Source organism: Lissotriton vulgaris, chromosome 6 (assembly GCF_964263255.1).
Source record: "Lissotriton vulgaris chromosome 6, aLisVul1.2, whole genome shotgun sequence".
In the NCBI taxonomy this organism is placed as follows: domain Eukaryota; kingdom Metazoa; phylum Chordata; class Amphibia; order Caudata; family Salamandridae; genus Lissotriton; species Lissotriton vulgaris.
Genome location: NC_141694.1, coordinates 776,369,384 through 776,385,004, shown reverse-complemented (window position 1 = coordinate 776,385,004; position 15,621 = coordinate 776,369,384). Strand labels below are relative to the sequence as shown.

Here is a 15,621-nt window from a genome sequence, read left to right as displayed (position 1 = left end):
TGTTTTCCTATCACATAGATAGGTGATAGTGGTTCTTGGGTGCCTTGCTAATATATGGGACGTCCCAAGACTAGGAAGTATTCTAACACTATCCTCTCTGTTGATAGACTGTTTCTGTGCCTTGTCTAAATACCTTTTGTTCTGTCCACCAATAGATATTTGCTGCCTTACAACCATTGCCAGAGGGGCCCGGACATCAGATTCAGCCTGGAGAGTCAGCGTCGGCATCAGTCTAGCTTGAAGCCAAAGTGAAGATTACCAGCACAGGCATTGCTGGCAACTAGGACCTCAGTGAAGGCGGAAGCCCTGTGATCAAATGTGTACCCCTGCCACTGTCTTGGGCGAAAGACGGGGTCACAAATCAGAAAGGAGAAATTGTGGTTGATGCCCAGTTGAGAGTCACAGACCGACCAGAATGGCGAGGAGGCTTTGCTTGAGGTGACCCCTTTTGAAACAAGGGTTGCTTCAGAGATCCTAGCATCAGGCCTCTGAATCCTGGTCCTAAAGTGAATGCAAGTTTTCTCCTTTGTTTGTTGGTCAAGAAATATCTGGGTACACTGGATGTAATGTGTGGCCCCGACGAATGAGCAGTGCGCCAGCAGAGCAATACAGGAGTTAGGGAAGGACTTGAGATTTGGGTACAGTTGCTGGGTCTCAGGTGCCTGTTAGAGTGAAGTGAAGAAAACTAGTGCACTACCTGAGACACTGGACAGGATCGCTAACAGCATTTGCCTGGTGGGTGACTACCCTATCCTGAAAGAAGATATTTTTTTCTTTTCCCTTGAAACTGGACTGTGATTCTTGAGTTGCGAGTTGTGCAGCTCCACCATGGAAACAACAAGAGCCTGCCTGTGAGGCTCAAACAGACACAGGGAGAAGACTCCCCTCTGGTTGGTTGTACAGCAGCTTCAATTTTCCAAAGGACTTCTTCATTTTGTCAATAATGTACCCCTTCAGTCGTCCCATTTTTTGAGGAGGAGCAGCCCTTTGCAGCTCTTTGTCCTAATTCCTATGGCCCTGTGTGGTCCTCCTGGTCCCAGATATGATTGATATTCTAGCCCTCATAAAAGGAAAATGTAACAGTCAATTGGAAAATGTTTTCCTTAGAGATGTCCTGTTAGCTATTTTAAAATGGATGGTCACTGAAATGCATAGGAGCCCTAAAAATGTTTACTAGATAATTGTAGGATTTGCTTTAGCTTAGGACACGGAAAAATTATAATTCTGTTTGTGATAGTGGTCATTACTTTCTCCTGCTATCTGAATGTTAATTATGACCTAATGCTCCGTTCCCTTTGTATTCCTGCTTATGCTTATATATAGCCGCTTAATGAAATGTTTAGAATGGAAAATGCCCACCATGCTAAAAGGATCATCTGTTAAATATTGGACGGATTTGTTAGCATAAGCTGAAAGCCATTTTGTATTTCTGGCAGCCATTTTAGTTTGCCATGTGCTGCCACGTGCTCACCATGTGCTCTGTCCTCCCTCAGTGTTGACTGCTCTCGTAATCTGCCTAGAAACTAACTATATTCAGCATCTTCCACTTTCGCACATGCTCAGTTGAGCTTCTCTGGTTCTTCTGCCCAACAAAAGGTTGTCTTGATTCCCAGAAGTGATCTAAAGTTCTGGGGTCTGGGTCCCCCTTTTTATACTCATAATCCCTTTATCTTTGAAGGCAGAGATTGTCTGTACCTAGTAAAAACCAGTTATAGGTGCATTCTGCCAGGGCACAACTTCTTCTTTTGTCAGTGTGGGCCAGGGTCATTAAACACACCACAGGAGGTGGAACAGGCATTGTGGAAGGCAGGCACAGCCCTATTCAGGCCCAGGTGCTACTCCTCCCACCGCTCCTTGTGCAGATAGGTCTATTCAGCCTTGTGCTGACTAACCCTGTCTCCTGGAGCCACCCGAGACCCTGTCACTCACAAACCAGACATGGAATACACAACCTAGCAGAAGCAGGCTTGGATGGTTAGGCAAGTAAATACCTACTTTCTAAAAGTGATATTTTCAAACACAGAATGTTAAAACCAACTTTACTAAAAGATGTATTTTATCATTCTGAGTTCAGGCATACTAAACTCGAATTTCTACCTAGTTCCCTGAGTCAGTTATGATTATAAGATGTTATAATCAAACTGCCCATTCTGGCCTATGGGAACAGGTAGCCTTGCAATAGTGAAAAACGAAAATGGCTGTAATTCACGACCAGGACATGCCACACACATCAGGGCATGTCCTAACTTTTACATACAATGCACCCTGCCCTTGGGCCTACATTAGGTGTGTCTGATGTGTAGAAAAGGGAAGGTTTGGGGATTGGCAAGTGGGTGCACTTACCAAGTCAACATGGCAGCACTAGGCTGCACACAGGCTCTGCAATGGCAGGCCTGAGCCACAGATTACAAACTGCTCCGGTGGGTGGCACAATCATTGCTGCAAGCCCACCAGCAGCATTAGATTCACAGGCTCTGGGCACACGTGGTGCACTGTACTAGGGTCTGACAAGTAAACCAAATAAGCGAATCATGGAGTCACTAATCCATTACAACACTTTACAATAGGGAGCACTTACACTGTGGCACTGAATATCAGTGGCACAGTGCCCAAAGCATCTAGAGCAACAAAACATATAGCAAAAACACAAGAGGCAACAGCAAAAAAATGGAAGGGAAACCCACGCCAATGGTGCCAGGTCTAACACTTCCTATCACATATATCACTTCACCAAGTTCATTGTATTCACTGCACTCTCTCTTTGATATTATTGTCCTAGCTTTCTCTTCCTACCTCTTTCTCTCTTTTCTGCCTTTCTCTCATTTTTTCTGGGTCAAAGTCTAATGACAAAAAATAAGTCCTGGTCCCCAAAATAAGTGTCAAGGCCCTGCAACTACAGCACACCACCCAAGATGCCAACAAGAATTGAACGCAGTTTCAATTAGCCTTTGAATCTTTCTCTTACACCCCTCAATCATCTAGGTCCATGAGACTCAAAGTACGTCCCGGGGGCCTCATGCAGCTCTCCTGACCTTTACATGTGGCCCCTAGCAGCAACACTGGGCTGCTGTTTACACAACTCAGCACTAGAAATAAATAATGTTACATTTTTAGGAATTATTTCAGGGTTAATTGCAGTTAAACGAAAGTAACTAGGCCCTTAACTTTAGGAACACCTTCATTATTAAAGACAGCTAACATGTAAAAATGCGATAGTCTTTCCAAAATTTAGAAAGTGTATTTCATTGACCTGTTGAACAATTTAACCTTAATAAATAAAATTATAGCCGTACATTCAGAAGTCATTTTTTTTGTGGTTTTCATACACAAATTTAGAAACCTTCATGCTCCCCCCACACCCCTCCACCCTGACAACAATACCATTAGTGATTACATCCAAGCACAGGAGATGATTTTGCACAGCACACATCCTAAAGTCATGTATTGTGAGGTCCACCTATATGCGATAATGAATAAAAAGGAGGGAAATTGAAATAAAACAATTGCCCAGAGTCACACTATTTGGTCAAGTGGAGAAGCCGGGATTCATTCCAGGTTTTCTGGTTTTGCATCGTGTAATTGAGTTCAACCACTAGATATACATGCTTTGCTTCCACTACACCCAGTGTACACTGCTTCCCCCCAGCTGGCATTTGGGTGACCTTTGGTCACACCAACGAGCAGACTTTGCGCCCTCCGGGAAAATGTTTGTGAGTACCCATGATCTAGGTGGTAAATGTGGAACAGCCTTTTCCGAGCTGTTGATCTGAGCATGAAGAAATGGCGCACCGTTTTCAAGCAGGTTACAGAAAAGAAGAGTCAAACCATTTATTGTGTAAGCCACACTTTATTTTCAGTTTAAACCGATTGTTCATATGCAACTCTTATTTTACCAACAAGGCCTAATTTTCTATTTTTATTTGATACATCAATCAAATCAGGAGACTATTTCAAAGGTGTAGACTGCGCCCCAAACATCCAAATAGAATAATGTATTTTAGTAATGCTGTCAGTGGTCTTCTTAGTTTTCATTAATGTCCCAGATAAATTTGATTGGCACATCTTTCATCTTTTCCTGAAATATTTTGTCAAACTTTTCATTTTGAGCCACAGTCATGACATTTTTCCAGTCTCCAATGGTGCCTGTTGAGACAAAGAGCAGATTTAAAAAGTGAGATTTTCAGGATATGCGAGAACTCTGATGAGAGACATAGATGACTACTCTGTAACAAGGAACATATCTTGTAGGTTACTACTGTGCTGCATTGTCATTTACTGCACTACAATCAACAGTGACCTTTACAGAGAGGAGGTGGGCAGCGACCAGAGTGGCGCACTCTGGACCGTGCAACTGGCGGTTCGATTGCCAGCAGAATAACAGCTCAGCACTCTGTGACTCTGGTCAATAGCTCACTTAATCTCCCTGAAGGCCCCAGCACCTTCAGACCCCTAGGCAGTAGCAGCTTGCACAGGTAAGAGCGGTGGGGTGGGGCGGTGGTGGTAGAAGTCGACAGACGACGGTATAGGTAATATTAAATAAATAAAACCACTTACTTTGCGTTAGCTGCATCGGCATGCGCAAGGTAAGTGGTTTTATTTTTTAAATTTATTTATATTACTTATCCTGTTTTCTGTCGACTTCCAAAAACCCCGCCCCGCCTCCCCACCCTCTTACCTGTGCGAGCCGCAACTGTCCAAGTGGTGATTCATTTGCGCTTTACAAATACCGGATAGATACATACTTTCGATCTGTTGAACAATATGAAGCAAAACATTAAGCTTGTCGATTGACGAGTGAAATATCCAGAGTAACGTTGTAGGTGAGCAACTACTTTGGTAGTAGAGACTACACAAATATTCTAAACATATTCAAACCATCTGGCAAACATGCCAGTAGCAGCCTACCACATCCCATCTTTCTTATAAATTATATTTATCATGATACACATTGTGTAGGGTGACCAGACATTCAGGATTTCCCTGGACAGTCCCGGATTTCAGGACTGTTCCGGTGTCCTGACACTCTTGTTCATTTCTAATACATGCAGGGCAGGACTGATCGTACGGGCACCGTGCATTTCCCCCGTGGGCCGACACGGTGGGGGGCGGTTTTGGGCCCCTGGGGGCCGTTTTTGTTACCAGGGGTTGGCAATATCACCCCCCTGTAACACAATCGACCAAAACGACCGAGCAAACAGCTCAGCCGCACCCCCCCTCGCCCCGAGGAGGGCCGGCGAGTAGTTTGCCAGGGCTGCTTTGGGTTTCCATTTTCGCCCTGAATACATGTCCCGGTTTTTGGGAGAAAGATCAAATCTTCCTGCGCAGCTGAACTTTTAGCTATGCTGTCCTTTCAGGTGCCTCTGAGGTATGACAAAATGTATTTGTTTCTACCAGACATCACAAAAGTATGTTGCTGCTGCTCCCAGGCAAGGAACAGAGTGGGGAGAAGGAGGGGGCAGGGAGTCGTAAGGTGGTAGTCTTGTGATGACTGAGGCTACATAAACATAACCTTGTAAGTTTGTTTTTGTGTGTTTATACACATTTTTACGTGATTACAGGTCTAGCATGTAGGAGAGTAGGGTCTGCTATCCTATGGTCACCCCAAATGTTTGCTTTTTGCTTCACTGGTTTATGACTTAATGTGGCTGTGGGCCTGCTAATCAGACCCACAGCCTGCTGTTCTCTCTTTAAATTAATGCCAATGCATTCTAGGTGCATTACGAATTGGAACTGGTTCACCTTATAGGCCACTGTAACAGTGTACCCCAGGTACCCAGGGCATAGGTGTATCCAAGGCCTACCAGGGGCTGCAGCATGTATTATGCCACCCCTGGCCTGGCCTCCATATTTGACACAACTGGCTGATCAATCAGCTGGGGTAAGTTGGTGTAATCACCCCTTACTTAGATATAGTATACCTTTATCTAACCTAACTGGACACATGTTAACCTATAAGCCACTCCTATGGAAGGCCTCAACAATCCTGAATGAATGAATGAAACAATTCTTATAATTGCGCGAACTTAGCCCAGTGGGCGTCAAGGCGCCTAAGTCAAATGCAGAAGCTAGCACCCTACAAAGTCCTATTTTCTCATAGGTAGGCCCTCTTAAAGAAGTAGGTTTTGAGAGCCTTTTTAAAAGACTCGATGGACGGGAGAGTTTTTATTTCAGTGGGAATCCTGGAGGCAGAGTGCTTGGTTTCATGTGAGATGGTGCTCTGGCACGAGCTGAACCTGTCTGCAGCTGTCGGGAACAACTCCCTTAGCTGTTCCGGGATATTGCCATACCATATACTCTTAAGTGCATTATAATCCTTGCGGTTACTTTCTAACTTTGGCTTGGCTTTATCAAAACATGTCGAGTAAGGTGTCATACGAATTGGGATACTACCCCCTCGCCAGTTCTGGCGACGGGGGTAGCATTCCACCCTTCTAGAGGGACACAACATGTACATAACCTGAACCCGGGTTAAAGTTAAACTAGAGCCTCAGCATCACAAAATGGATGCTGCCACCACAGACACAAGTCTGACCTCCTGCTTCTGGGAGTCCTTCCAGCGAGGGAGGCTTGGACAAAGGGTTTCCTGCCTTGGGAGGTGCGAGCACCACCCCAGACAGTATTTTGTGTATTGGTTAGGACAGGGCTGAATAGAAAGAGACATGTCTGGGGCACACAAGGTGTCCCTGTGCATAAGCCAGTCCAAACCGGTGCTAGGGCTTTCCAGCCCCAGTCCTGGCGCAGAGCTGGACAAAGGAAAGGGGGTGTGACCACCCCCCTTCCTGGTTCCCACCCAGAGGAGGGACCTAGCAGGTGATCCGGCCCCCAGATTTGGAATAAGAGTAGGAGCTGTGTCCCAAGACTTCAGATCATCCTGAACTCGACTTGAAACTAAGAAGAAAACTGGACTTTGACATTCTGCTGCACAGAATACTGAAGAGCATCTCCCTTGTGGCCAAGGAGTGACCACCCTGTGAATACAGGCACCATCCAGCAACTCGACGTCTGCTTTGCCGCCGCCTCCTGCCGGAGCCCGAGCCCAGAGCCCGACGAGACCCAGACTCCCAGACATCTCAGAGCCCAATCCACAGTCTCTGAAAAGAAGAGACCCGTGGAGGCACCGAGAGACGTGGGACCGGCCATCTTGAAAGACCCCCGAGAAGCTGACTGCACAGCACCCGAGGCACCCTCGACGCTGTGCTTGGGGTTTGAGAAGCCCCACCACAGAGCAGCATCTGCATTGAAGATCAGTCCCCAGCATCTCCACGATCTGCGTGGGACCCTTTTGCACTTTGCCACTCAACGCGCCATCCTGGCCACTTGCCACGTGGCTAGCGGCCATCTTGGCGATGAAACCTACAAACAACACCACTGGTCTGGTTGCTTCAGATTAGCCCTCGCTCCCCTGAAAAGGAGCACCCGCTCTGACCTTGCTGGTCCGAGTGACAAGCTTTCTTTACTTCCTGCATGGCTTGCATTAGCCAAGGCCTGTTTGCTCCAATCAAGTTTCTGACACCGCCATCAGCTAGAGCCTTTGTGGGACAGCTCGTGACCGACTCCTGTACGTCCTCGACCTCTTCGTGTCCACGTGGCTGCGGAGACAAGCTACACCTCTTCGCCTGTTTGCACCCGACATTGCCTGGTTCCATCCTGGTTCCACGGTAGTCACTGGCTAGTGACTTTGAACATGGTCCCCTCTGCTTTCAGGTCTTCACCTCTTCAGATCCACCCTTGGATCCACAGGAACCCTCCTCGACGACCTGCCTGCAGCATCTTCATCTTCAGGCACCATCGACCTGCGTGACGAAACCCGACACTACTTTGCACCTGTGCACCCACTTCCAGTGGGTGAGGTAACTCAGCAACGCCGGTGTTCCTACACTGGTACACACCTCTAGTGTCTAGGTCTAAAGTTTTGTCCCTCTAGGTCAGTCGGAAGGTTCCATAAACAGTAACTTTATAACTTTTACGCACCATTGACATTGCATTGGTGCATGCGTGTGCTTTAAGCGCTGCACCCGAGTCCCGCGGGCCTTTCCCGACTTCTTCACTGTTAGTCCCGAACAGCTCCAGCAATTCCCCAGGCCCTAGGCCTACTTCCTTTCCGATTGGTGTTTCTTATACCACTATTTTAGTATATGGTTTAGGTGGCCCCTAGGGCTCATCCATACTGTGCAACTTTTGTATATTTAAACTGTGTTCTGTTTTAACGCATTTGCTTCTGTGCTCATAAAGAGTATAGGGAATATTTGTAGTCAATGAATATATATATATATATTCAATATATATCTGTGTGGTGTCCTTTCATTTGGTATTCAAGGTGTTTGTGTATGGTAAAACAGCTTGCTTCACATGCCTTTACAGAGTTTAGCCTAAGACTGCTTTGTCCACGCTACTAGGATAGCTGGTCTATAAGGTTGACTTACAACCAATCATCATAAGGGTTGCTTGGCATGGTACAAGGTGATCACTGGAACTAGTGAGCATCATATACCAGGCCAACTTCTCACATAGCACACACACATATATATATATATATATATATATATATTTTCTTATTTTCATGATTTCTTTTTTTAAAGCTATGCAAATAAACGGGACAGGCCAGATATAGAAATAAGACAAACATTTGTAGTCCTACTTTTATGTCTGGCCTGTCCCGGTTGTTGCTTCTCAAATTCTGATCACCCTAGCATTGTGACTTGTTCGTTAGTAGACATTTGTGGCATATGATGAATAATACTTGATGTGACAGGCATCTCCATAGGCAAATTACGCTTTGTTGCTGGGTAATACCTCACATTTACACCATCATCAGCTCTGGACTTGCTATTCATAAGTTCATTTCCCAAGGAGCAAAGTAAATTCATATTTACACTACAAACTGTGACAGTGGTCGTCACAATGTTTATGCATTCTTTCTGAAGTAATACACGAGATATTTGCAATTTTTAAGTGCCACAACTGAAATATGATGGCATTATAGCCAGCAAATAAGCTCACTATATTTCGATATCTGAATAGATGCAAAGTGTTGTTCCACTTTACCTGACATATGCTGTTGGTTATAATTTAATGATGATTTCGAAGAAACACTGTCTTTTAAGCTCAAAGTTTGGACTATTTCATTCGAAATGCTGTTTAGTTGAGCATATCTTGGATGTTTTCCACCAATATAAAACGTTATGTTCATTACCGTGAGGTGAAGATGCAATTAAATCCAGATTGTGTCATAATGACTTGTAAACACTGATGGTCATAACATCATCCTCATAGTATTACATTTTTATTTTTATTTTACTACTGTTTTATATATGGGCAAACATAGAAAGCGAAGGCTTATTTGAAAATACTTATATGAGGCATCACGGGGCTTGATAAATCGTACTTAAGGTTGCATTGTAGATGCATCAAGGGGGCGTGGTGCAAGAGCAACACAACCCTTTGATAAATATGGCCCTTGGTTCTCACAACATGCAGCTAAAAATACAGCATGAAAAAGGAGAGTAGGAAATATGAGTTTCTGAATCCTTGTTTCTTTATAGTTCCTCATAAAGAAAAAACTACTAATGATGGTCCGGTTAAACTCAAACACTTTTGTAAAAAGATGCACAGGTGAAAATATAAAGACATCATGATCAACATTTTATTTTTAAAACAAACTTTATTGAATTTTTACATTACAGATATATCCAAAATGAATCCATATGATACACTGTCTTCCACAATACCCAGGGACTACCTTATAAAGTCGAGCAAGTACTGTAAGTTTGCAGACCATTTGTAATTGTGACCTTATATAGCCCACGACATGAACTGGATGTGGTTGACACAATAATGTAAAATAAGTAGTCGTACGATGTATTTACTTGCCAACAAAACGACAACATTGTGAACTATAAACGAGCCCTTTGAGAGTGTAAGTAATGCTAGGGATAGAGCAATAGTTATAGTGAATGGAATATGCTGAGTGGGGAGTCATCCAAGTCTATCGTGTTTGTTTCTTCAAAATCACACTCCCCAGATGTGGGACTGGTCGAGCGTGGCGTGTGCAGGTTGTTTCAAGGTGTTGTTCCTTGGGAGAGGGGACTCAGGGGGTATCTGAATGTTCTGGATTGTGCCTCACAAGCTGGCCGTTACTCCCTTTTTGTGGTAAATCATCAAGGATGTGAGCCCAGGGTTCTGCGAAGGCTTTCTGTCTCAGCCCTCTACTGCTTCTCTCGCAGCTAGCTCATTCCTGAAGTTCAGTGAGCCATCTCCGAATTCTGGGTCCCTCTGGGGACTTCCAGGCCATTGTCAATTGGTGTTTAGCTCCGAGTAATGCCACATCTGAAAATCTGTCCCTGACTGCTTCTGCCGTTTTGGGGAGGAAAACTACCCAAGAGGCAGGTGGTAGGAGTCAACATCATGATTTACTAAGGCATGAAGGGGCATATTATCAAGGGTGGCGATAGGCAATTTTTTCAGCTTTAGCTGCCGTTTTTGGCCGCTGAGAGGCGATAATTCGATCACCCTATTAGCAGGCTGTCGCTAACAGCAGTTAGCGACAGCTTTTAGGTGATAGCGAGCAGTTTGGGGCCCGCTTTGCATGTTAGCGATATTTATCGCTAATGACATAAAAAGTGGGTGTACCCAAACTATTAGCGACTGAAAACAGTCGCTAACATCGCTATCGCCTATTAGCAAGGCAGGCTTAGCGATGGAAATATTCGCACTAAGCGCGAATATCTCCAAATAATAACACCTGCCCAGACCAGTTCTGGCTGGACTGTTCCCATGAGGCACAGGGTCAGACTGATTTGCATATAGCCATGTCTGAACTGGGGTGGCAGAGTGGGCTAAAGAACGGTGATGGATTAAACCCAGATCTTTTGACTGGGTGTGAGTGTTTGATTGGTTCAGATGCTCCGTCCATCACCACCCCCTTTTGTACCGCTTTTGGCCGCCATAAGTGTGGCAGGGTATGCTCAGACGTGAGTCCCTTGCTCACTTTGCCACTGGATTCAAGCAAGCCGGGCTGAAGACGGCTGGAATGCCAGAAACCGGTCCTCGGAAGCTTATTTCTGGTCCAGGGAAGACATGGCTTGGCAGTTCGGGCTGGACTGTTCCCATGAGGCACAGGGTCAGATTGATTTGCATATAGCCATGTCTGAACTGGGGTGGCAGAGTGGGCTAAAGAACGGTGATGGATTAAACCCAGATCTTTTGACTGGGTGTGAGTGTTTGATTGATTCAGATGCTCCGTTCATCACCACCCCCTTTTGTACCGCTTTTGGCCGCCATAAGTGTGGCAGGGTATGATCAGACGTAAGTCTCTTGCTCACTTTGCCACTGGATTCAAGCAAGCCGGGCTGAAGACAGCTGGAATGCCAGAAACCGGTCCTCGGAAGCTTGTTTCTGGTCCAGGGAAGACATGGCTTGGCAGTTCGGGCTGGACTGTTCCCATGAGGCACAGGGTCAGACTGATTTGCATATAGCCATGTCTGAACTGGGGTGGCAGAGTGGGCTAAAGAACGGTGATGGATTAAACCCAGATCTTTTGACTGGGTGTGAGTGTTTGATTGACTCAGATGCTCCGTCCATCACCACCCCCTTTTGTACCGCTTTTGGCCGCCATAATTGTGGCAGGGTATGCTCAGACGTGAGTCCCAATCTCACATTGCCACTGGATTCAAGCAAGCCGGGCTGAAGACGACTGGAATGCCAGAAACCGGTCCTCGGAAGCTTGTTTCTGGTCCAGGGAAGACATGGCTTGGCAGTTCGAGCTGAACTGTTCCCATGAGGCACAGGGCCAGACTGATTTGCATATAGCCATGTCTGAACTGGGATGGCAGAGTGGGCTAAAGAACGGTGATGGATTAAACCCAGATCTTTTGACTGGGTGTGAGTGTTTGATTGATTCAGATGCTCCGTCCATCACCACCCCCTTTTGTACCGCTTTTGGCAGCCATAAGTGTGGCAGGTTATGCTCAGACATGAGTCCCTTGCTCACTTTGCCACTGGATTCAAGCAAGCCGGGCTGAAGACGGCTGGAATGCCAGAAACTGCTCCTCGGAAGCTTGTTTCTGGTCCAGGGAAGACATGGCTTGGCAGTTCGGGATGGACTGTTCCCAAGAAGCACAGGGTCAGACTGATTTGCATATAGCCATGTCTTAACTTGGGTGGCAGAGTGGGCTAAAGAACGGCGATGGATTAAACCCAGATCTTTTGACTGGGTGTGAGTGTTTGATTGATTCAGATGCTCCGTCCGTCACCACCCCCTTTTGTACCGCTTTTGGCCGCCATAAGTGTGGCAGGGTATGCTCAGACGTGAGTCCCTTGCTCACTATGCCACTGGATTCAAGCACGCCGGGCTGAAGACGGCTGGAATGCCAGAAACCGGTCCTCGGAAGCTTGTTTCTGGTCCAGGGAAGACATGGCTTGGCAGTTCGGTCTGGACTGTTCCCATGAGGCGTAGGGTCAGACTGATTTGCATATAGCCATGTCTGAACTGGGGTGGCAGAGTGGGCTAAAGAACGGTGATGGATTAAACCCAGATCTTTTGACTTGGTGTGAGTGTTTGATTGATTCAGATGCTCCGTCCATCACCACCGCCTTTTGTACCGCTTTTGGCCGCCATAAGTGCGGCAGGGTATGCTCAGATGTGAGTCCCTTGCTCACTTTGCCTCTGGATTCAAGCAAGCCAGGCTGAAGACGGCTGGAATGCCAGAAATCGATCCTCGGAAGCTTGTTTCTGGTCCAGGGAAGACATGGCTTGGCAGTTCGGGCTGGACTGTTCCCATGAGGCACAGGGTCAGACTGATTTGCATATAGCCATGTCTGAACTGGGGTGGCAGAGTGGGCTGAAGAACGGTAATGGATTAAACCCAGATCTTTTGACTGGGTGTGAGTGTTTGATTGATTCAGATGCTCTGTCCATCACCACCCCCTTTTGTACGGCTTTTGGCCGCCATAGGTGTGGCAGGGTATGCTCAGACATGAGTCCCTTGCTCACTTTGCCACTGGATTCAAGCAAGCTGGGCTGAAGACGGCTGGAATGCCAGAAACTGCTCCTCGGAAGCTTGTTTCTGGTCCAGGGAAGACATGGCTTGGCAGTTCGGCCTGGACTGCTACCATGAGGCACAGGGTCAGACTGATTTGCATATAGCCATGTCTGAACTGGGGTGGCAGAGTGGGCTAAAGAACGGTGATGGATTAAACCCAGATCTTTTGACTGGGTGTGAGTGTTTGATTGATTCAGATGCTCCATCCATCACCACCCCCTTTTGTACCGCTTTTGGCCGCCATAAGTGTGGCAGGGTATGCTCAGACGTGAGTCCCTTGCTCACTTTGCCACTGGATTCAAGCAAGCCGGGCTGAAGACGGCTGGAATGCCAGAAACCGGTCCTCAGAAGCTTATTTCTGGTCCAGGGAAGACATGGCTTGGCAGTTCGGGCTGGACTGTTCCCATGAAGCACAGGGTCAGACTGATTTGCATATAGCCATGTCTGAACTGGGGTGGCAGAGTGGGCTAAAGAACGGTGATGGATTAAACCCAGATCTTTTGACTGGGTGTGAGTGTTTGATTGATTCAGATGCTCCGTTCATCACCACCCCCTTTTGTACCGCTTTTGGCCGCCATAAGTGTGGCAGGGTATGATCAGACGTAAGTCTCTTGCTCACTTTGCCACTGGATTCAAGCAAGCCGGGCTGAAGACGGCTGGAATGCCAGAAACCGGTCCTCGGAAGCTTGTTTCTGGTCCAGGGAAGACATGGCTTGGCAGTTTGGGCTGGACTGTTCCCATGAGGCACAGGGTCAGACTGATTTGCATATAGCCATGTCTGAACTGGGGTGGCAGAGTGGGCTAAAGAACGGTGATGGATTAAACCCAGATCTTTTGACTGGGTGTGAGTGTTTGATTGATTCAGATGCTCCGTCCATCACCACTCCCTTTTGTACCGCTTTTGGCCGCCATAAGTGTGGCAGGGTATGTTCAGACGTGAGTCCCTTGCTCACTATGCCACTGGATTCAGGCAAGCCGGGCTGAAGACGGCTGGAATGGCAGACACCGGTCCTCGGAAGCTTGTTTCAGGTCCAGGGAAGACATGGCTTGGCAGTTCGGGCTGGACTGTTCCCATGAGGCACAGGGTCAGACCGATTTGCATATAGCCATGTCTGAACTGGGGTGGCAGAGTGGGCTAAAGAATGGTGATGGATTAAACCCAGATCTTTTGACTGGGTGTGAGTGTTTGATTTATTCAGATGCTCCATCCATCACCACCCCCTTTTGTACCGCTTTTGGCCTCCATAAGTGTGGCAGGGTATGCTCAGACGTGAGTCCCTTGCTCACTTTGCCACTGGATTCAAGCAAGCCGGGCTGAAGACGGCTGGAATGCCAGAAACCGGTCCGCGGAAGCTTGTTTCTGGTCCAGGGAAGACATGGCTTGGCAGTTCGGGCTGGACTGTTCCCATGAGGCACAGGGTCAGACTGATTTGCATATAGCCATGTCTGAACTGGGGTGGCAGAGTGGGCTAAAGAACGGTGAAGGATTAAACCCAGATCTTTTGACTGGGTGTGAGTGTTTGATTGACTCAGATGCTCCGTCCATCACCACCCCCTTTTGTACCGCTTTTGGCCGCCATAATTGTGGCAGGGTATGCTCAGACGTGAGTCCCAATCTCACATTGCCACTGGATTCAAGCAAGCCGGGCTGAAGACGACTGGAATGCCAGAAACCGGTCCTCGGAAGCTTGTTTCTGGTCCAGGGAAGACATGGCTTGGCAGTTTGAGCTGAACTGTTCCCATGAGGCACAGGGCCAGACTGGTTTGCATATAGCCATGTCTGAACTGGGATGGCAGAGTGGGCTAAAGAACGGTGATGGATTAAACCCAGATCTTTTGACTGGGTGTGAGTGTTTGATTGATTCAGATGCTCCGTCCATCACCACCCCCTTTTGTACCGCTTTTGGCAGCCATAAGTGTGGCAGGTTATGCTCAGACATGAGTCCCTTGCTCACTTTGCCACTGGATTCAAGCAAGCCGGGCTGAAGACGGCTGGAATGCCAGAAACTGCTCCTCGGAAGCTCGTTTCTGGTCCAGGGAAGACATGGCTTGGCAGTTTGGGATGGACTGTTCCCAAGAAGCACAGGGTCAGACTGATTTGCATATAGCCATGTCTTAACTTGGGTGGCAGAGTGGGCTAAAGAACGGTGATGGATTAAACCCAGATCTTTTGACTGGGTGTGAGTGTTTGATTGATTCAGATGCTCCGTCCATCACCACCCCCTTTTGTACCGCTTTTGGCCGCCATAAGTGTGGCAGGGTATGCTCAGACGTGAGTCCCTTGCTCACTATGCCACTGGATTCAAGCAAGCCGGGCTGAAGACGGCTGGAATGCCAGAAACCGGTCCTCAGAAGCTTGTTTCTGGTTCAGGGAAGACATGGCTTGGCAGTTCGGTCTGGACTGTTCCCATGAGGCGTAGGGTCAGACTGATTTGCATATAGCCATGTCTGAACTGGGGTGGCAGAGTGGGCTAAAGAACGGTGATGGATTAAACCCAGATCTTTTGACTTGGTGTGAGTGTTTGATTGATTCAGATGCTCCGTCCATCACCACCGCCTTTTGTACCGCTTTTGGCCGCCA

General features: G+C 47.1%; 1 protein-coding gene across 1 annotated transcript in view; it reads right to left on the bottom strand.

Annotated features, from left to right (window-relative positions):
• Nucleotides 1-3,827: 3,827 nt before the first annotated feature.
• The window catches only part of LOC147707973 (amine sulfotransferase-like), a 442,169-nt gene continuing 430,375 nt past the window's right edge, over nucleotides 3,828-15,621 (bottom strand). Inside the window, exon 7 of the mRNA XM_086926784.1 lies at nucleotides 3,828-4,143. Coding sequence (XP_086782910.1) covers nucleotides 4,022-4,143 — 122 coding nt within the window. The 3' untranslated portion in view covers nucleotides 3,828-4,021. The remainder of the gene's footprint in view (nucleotides 4,144-15,621) is intronic.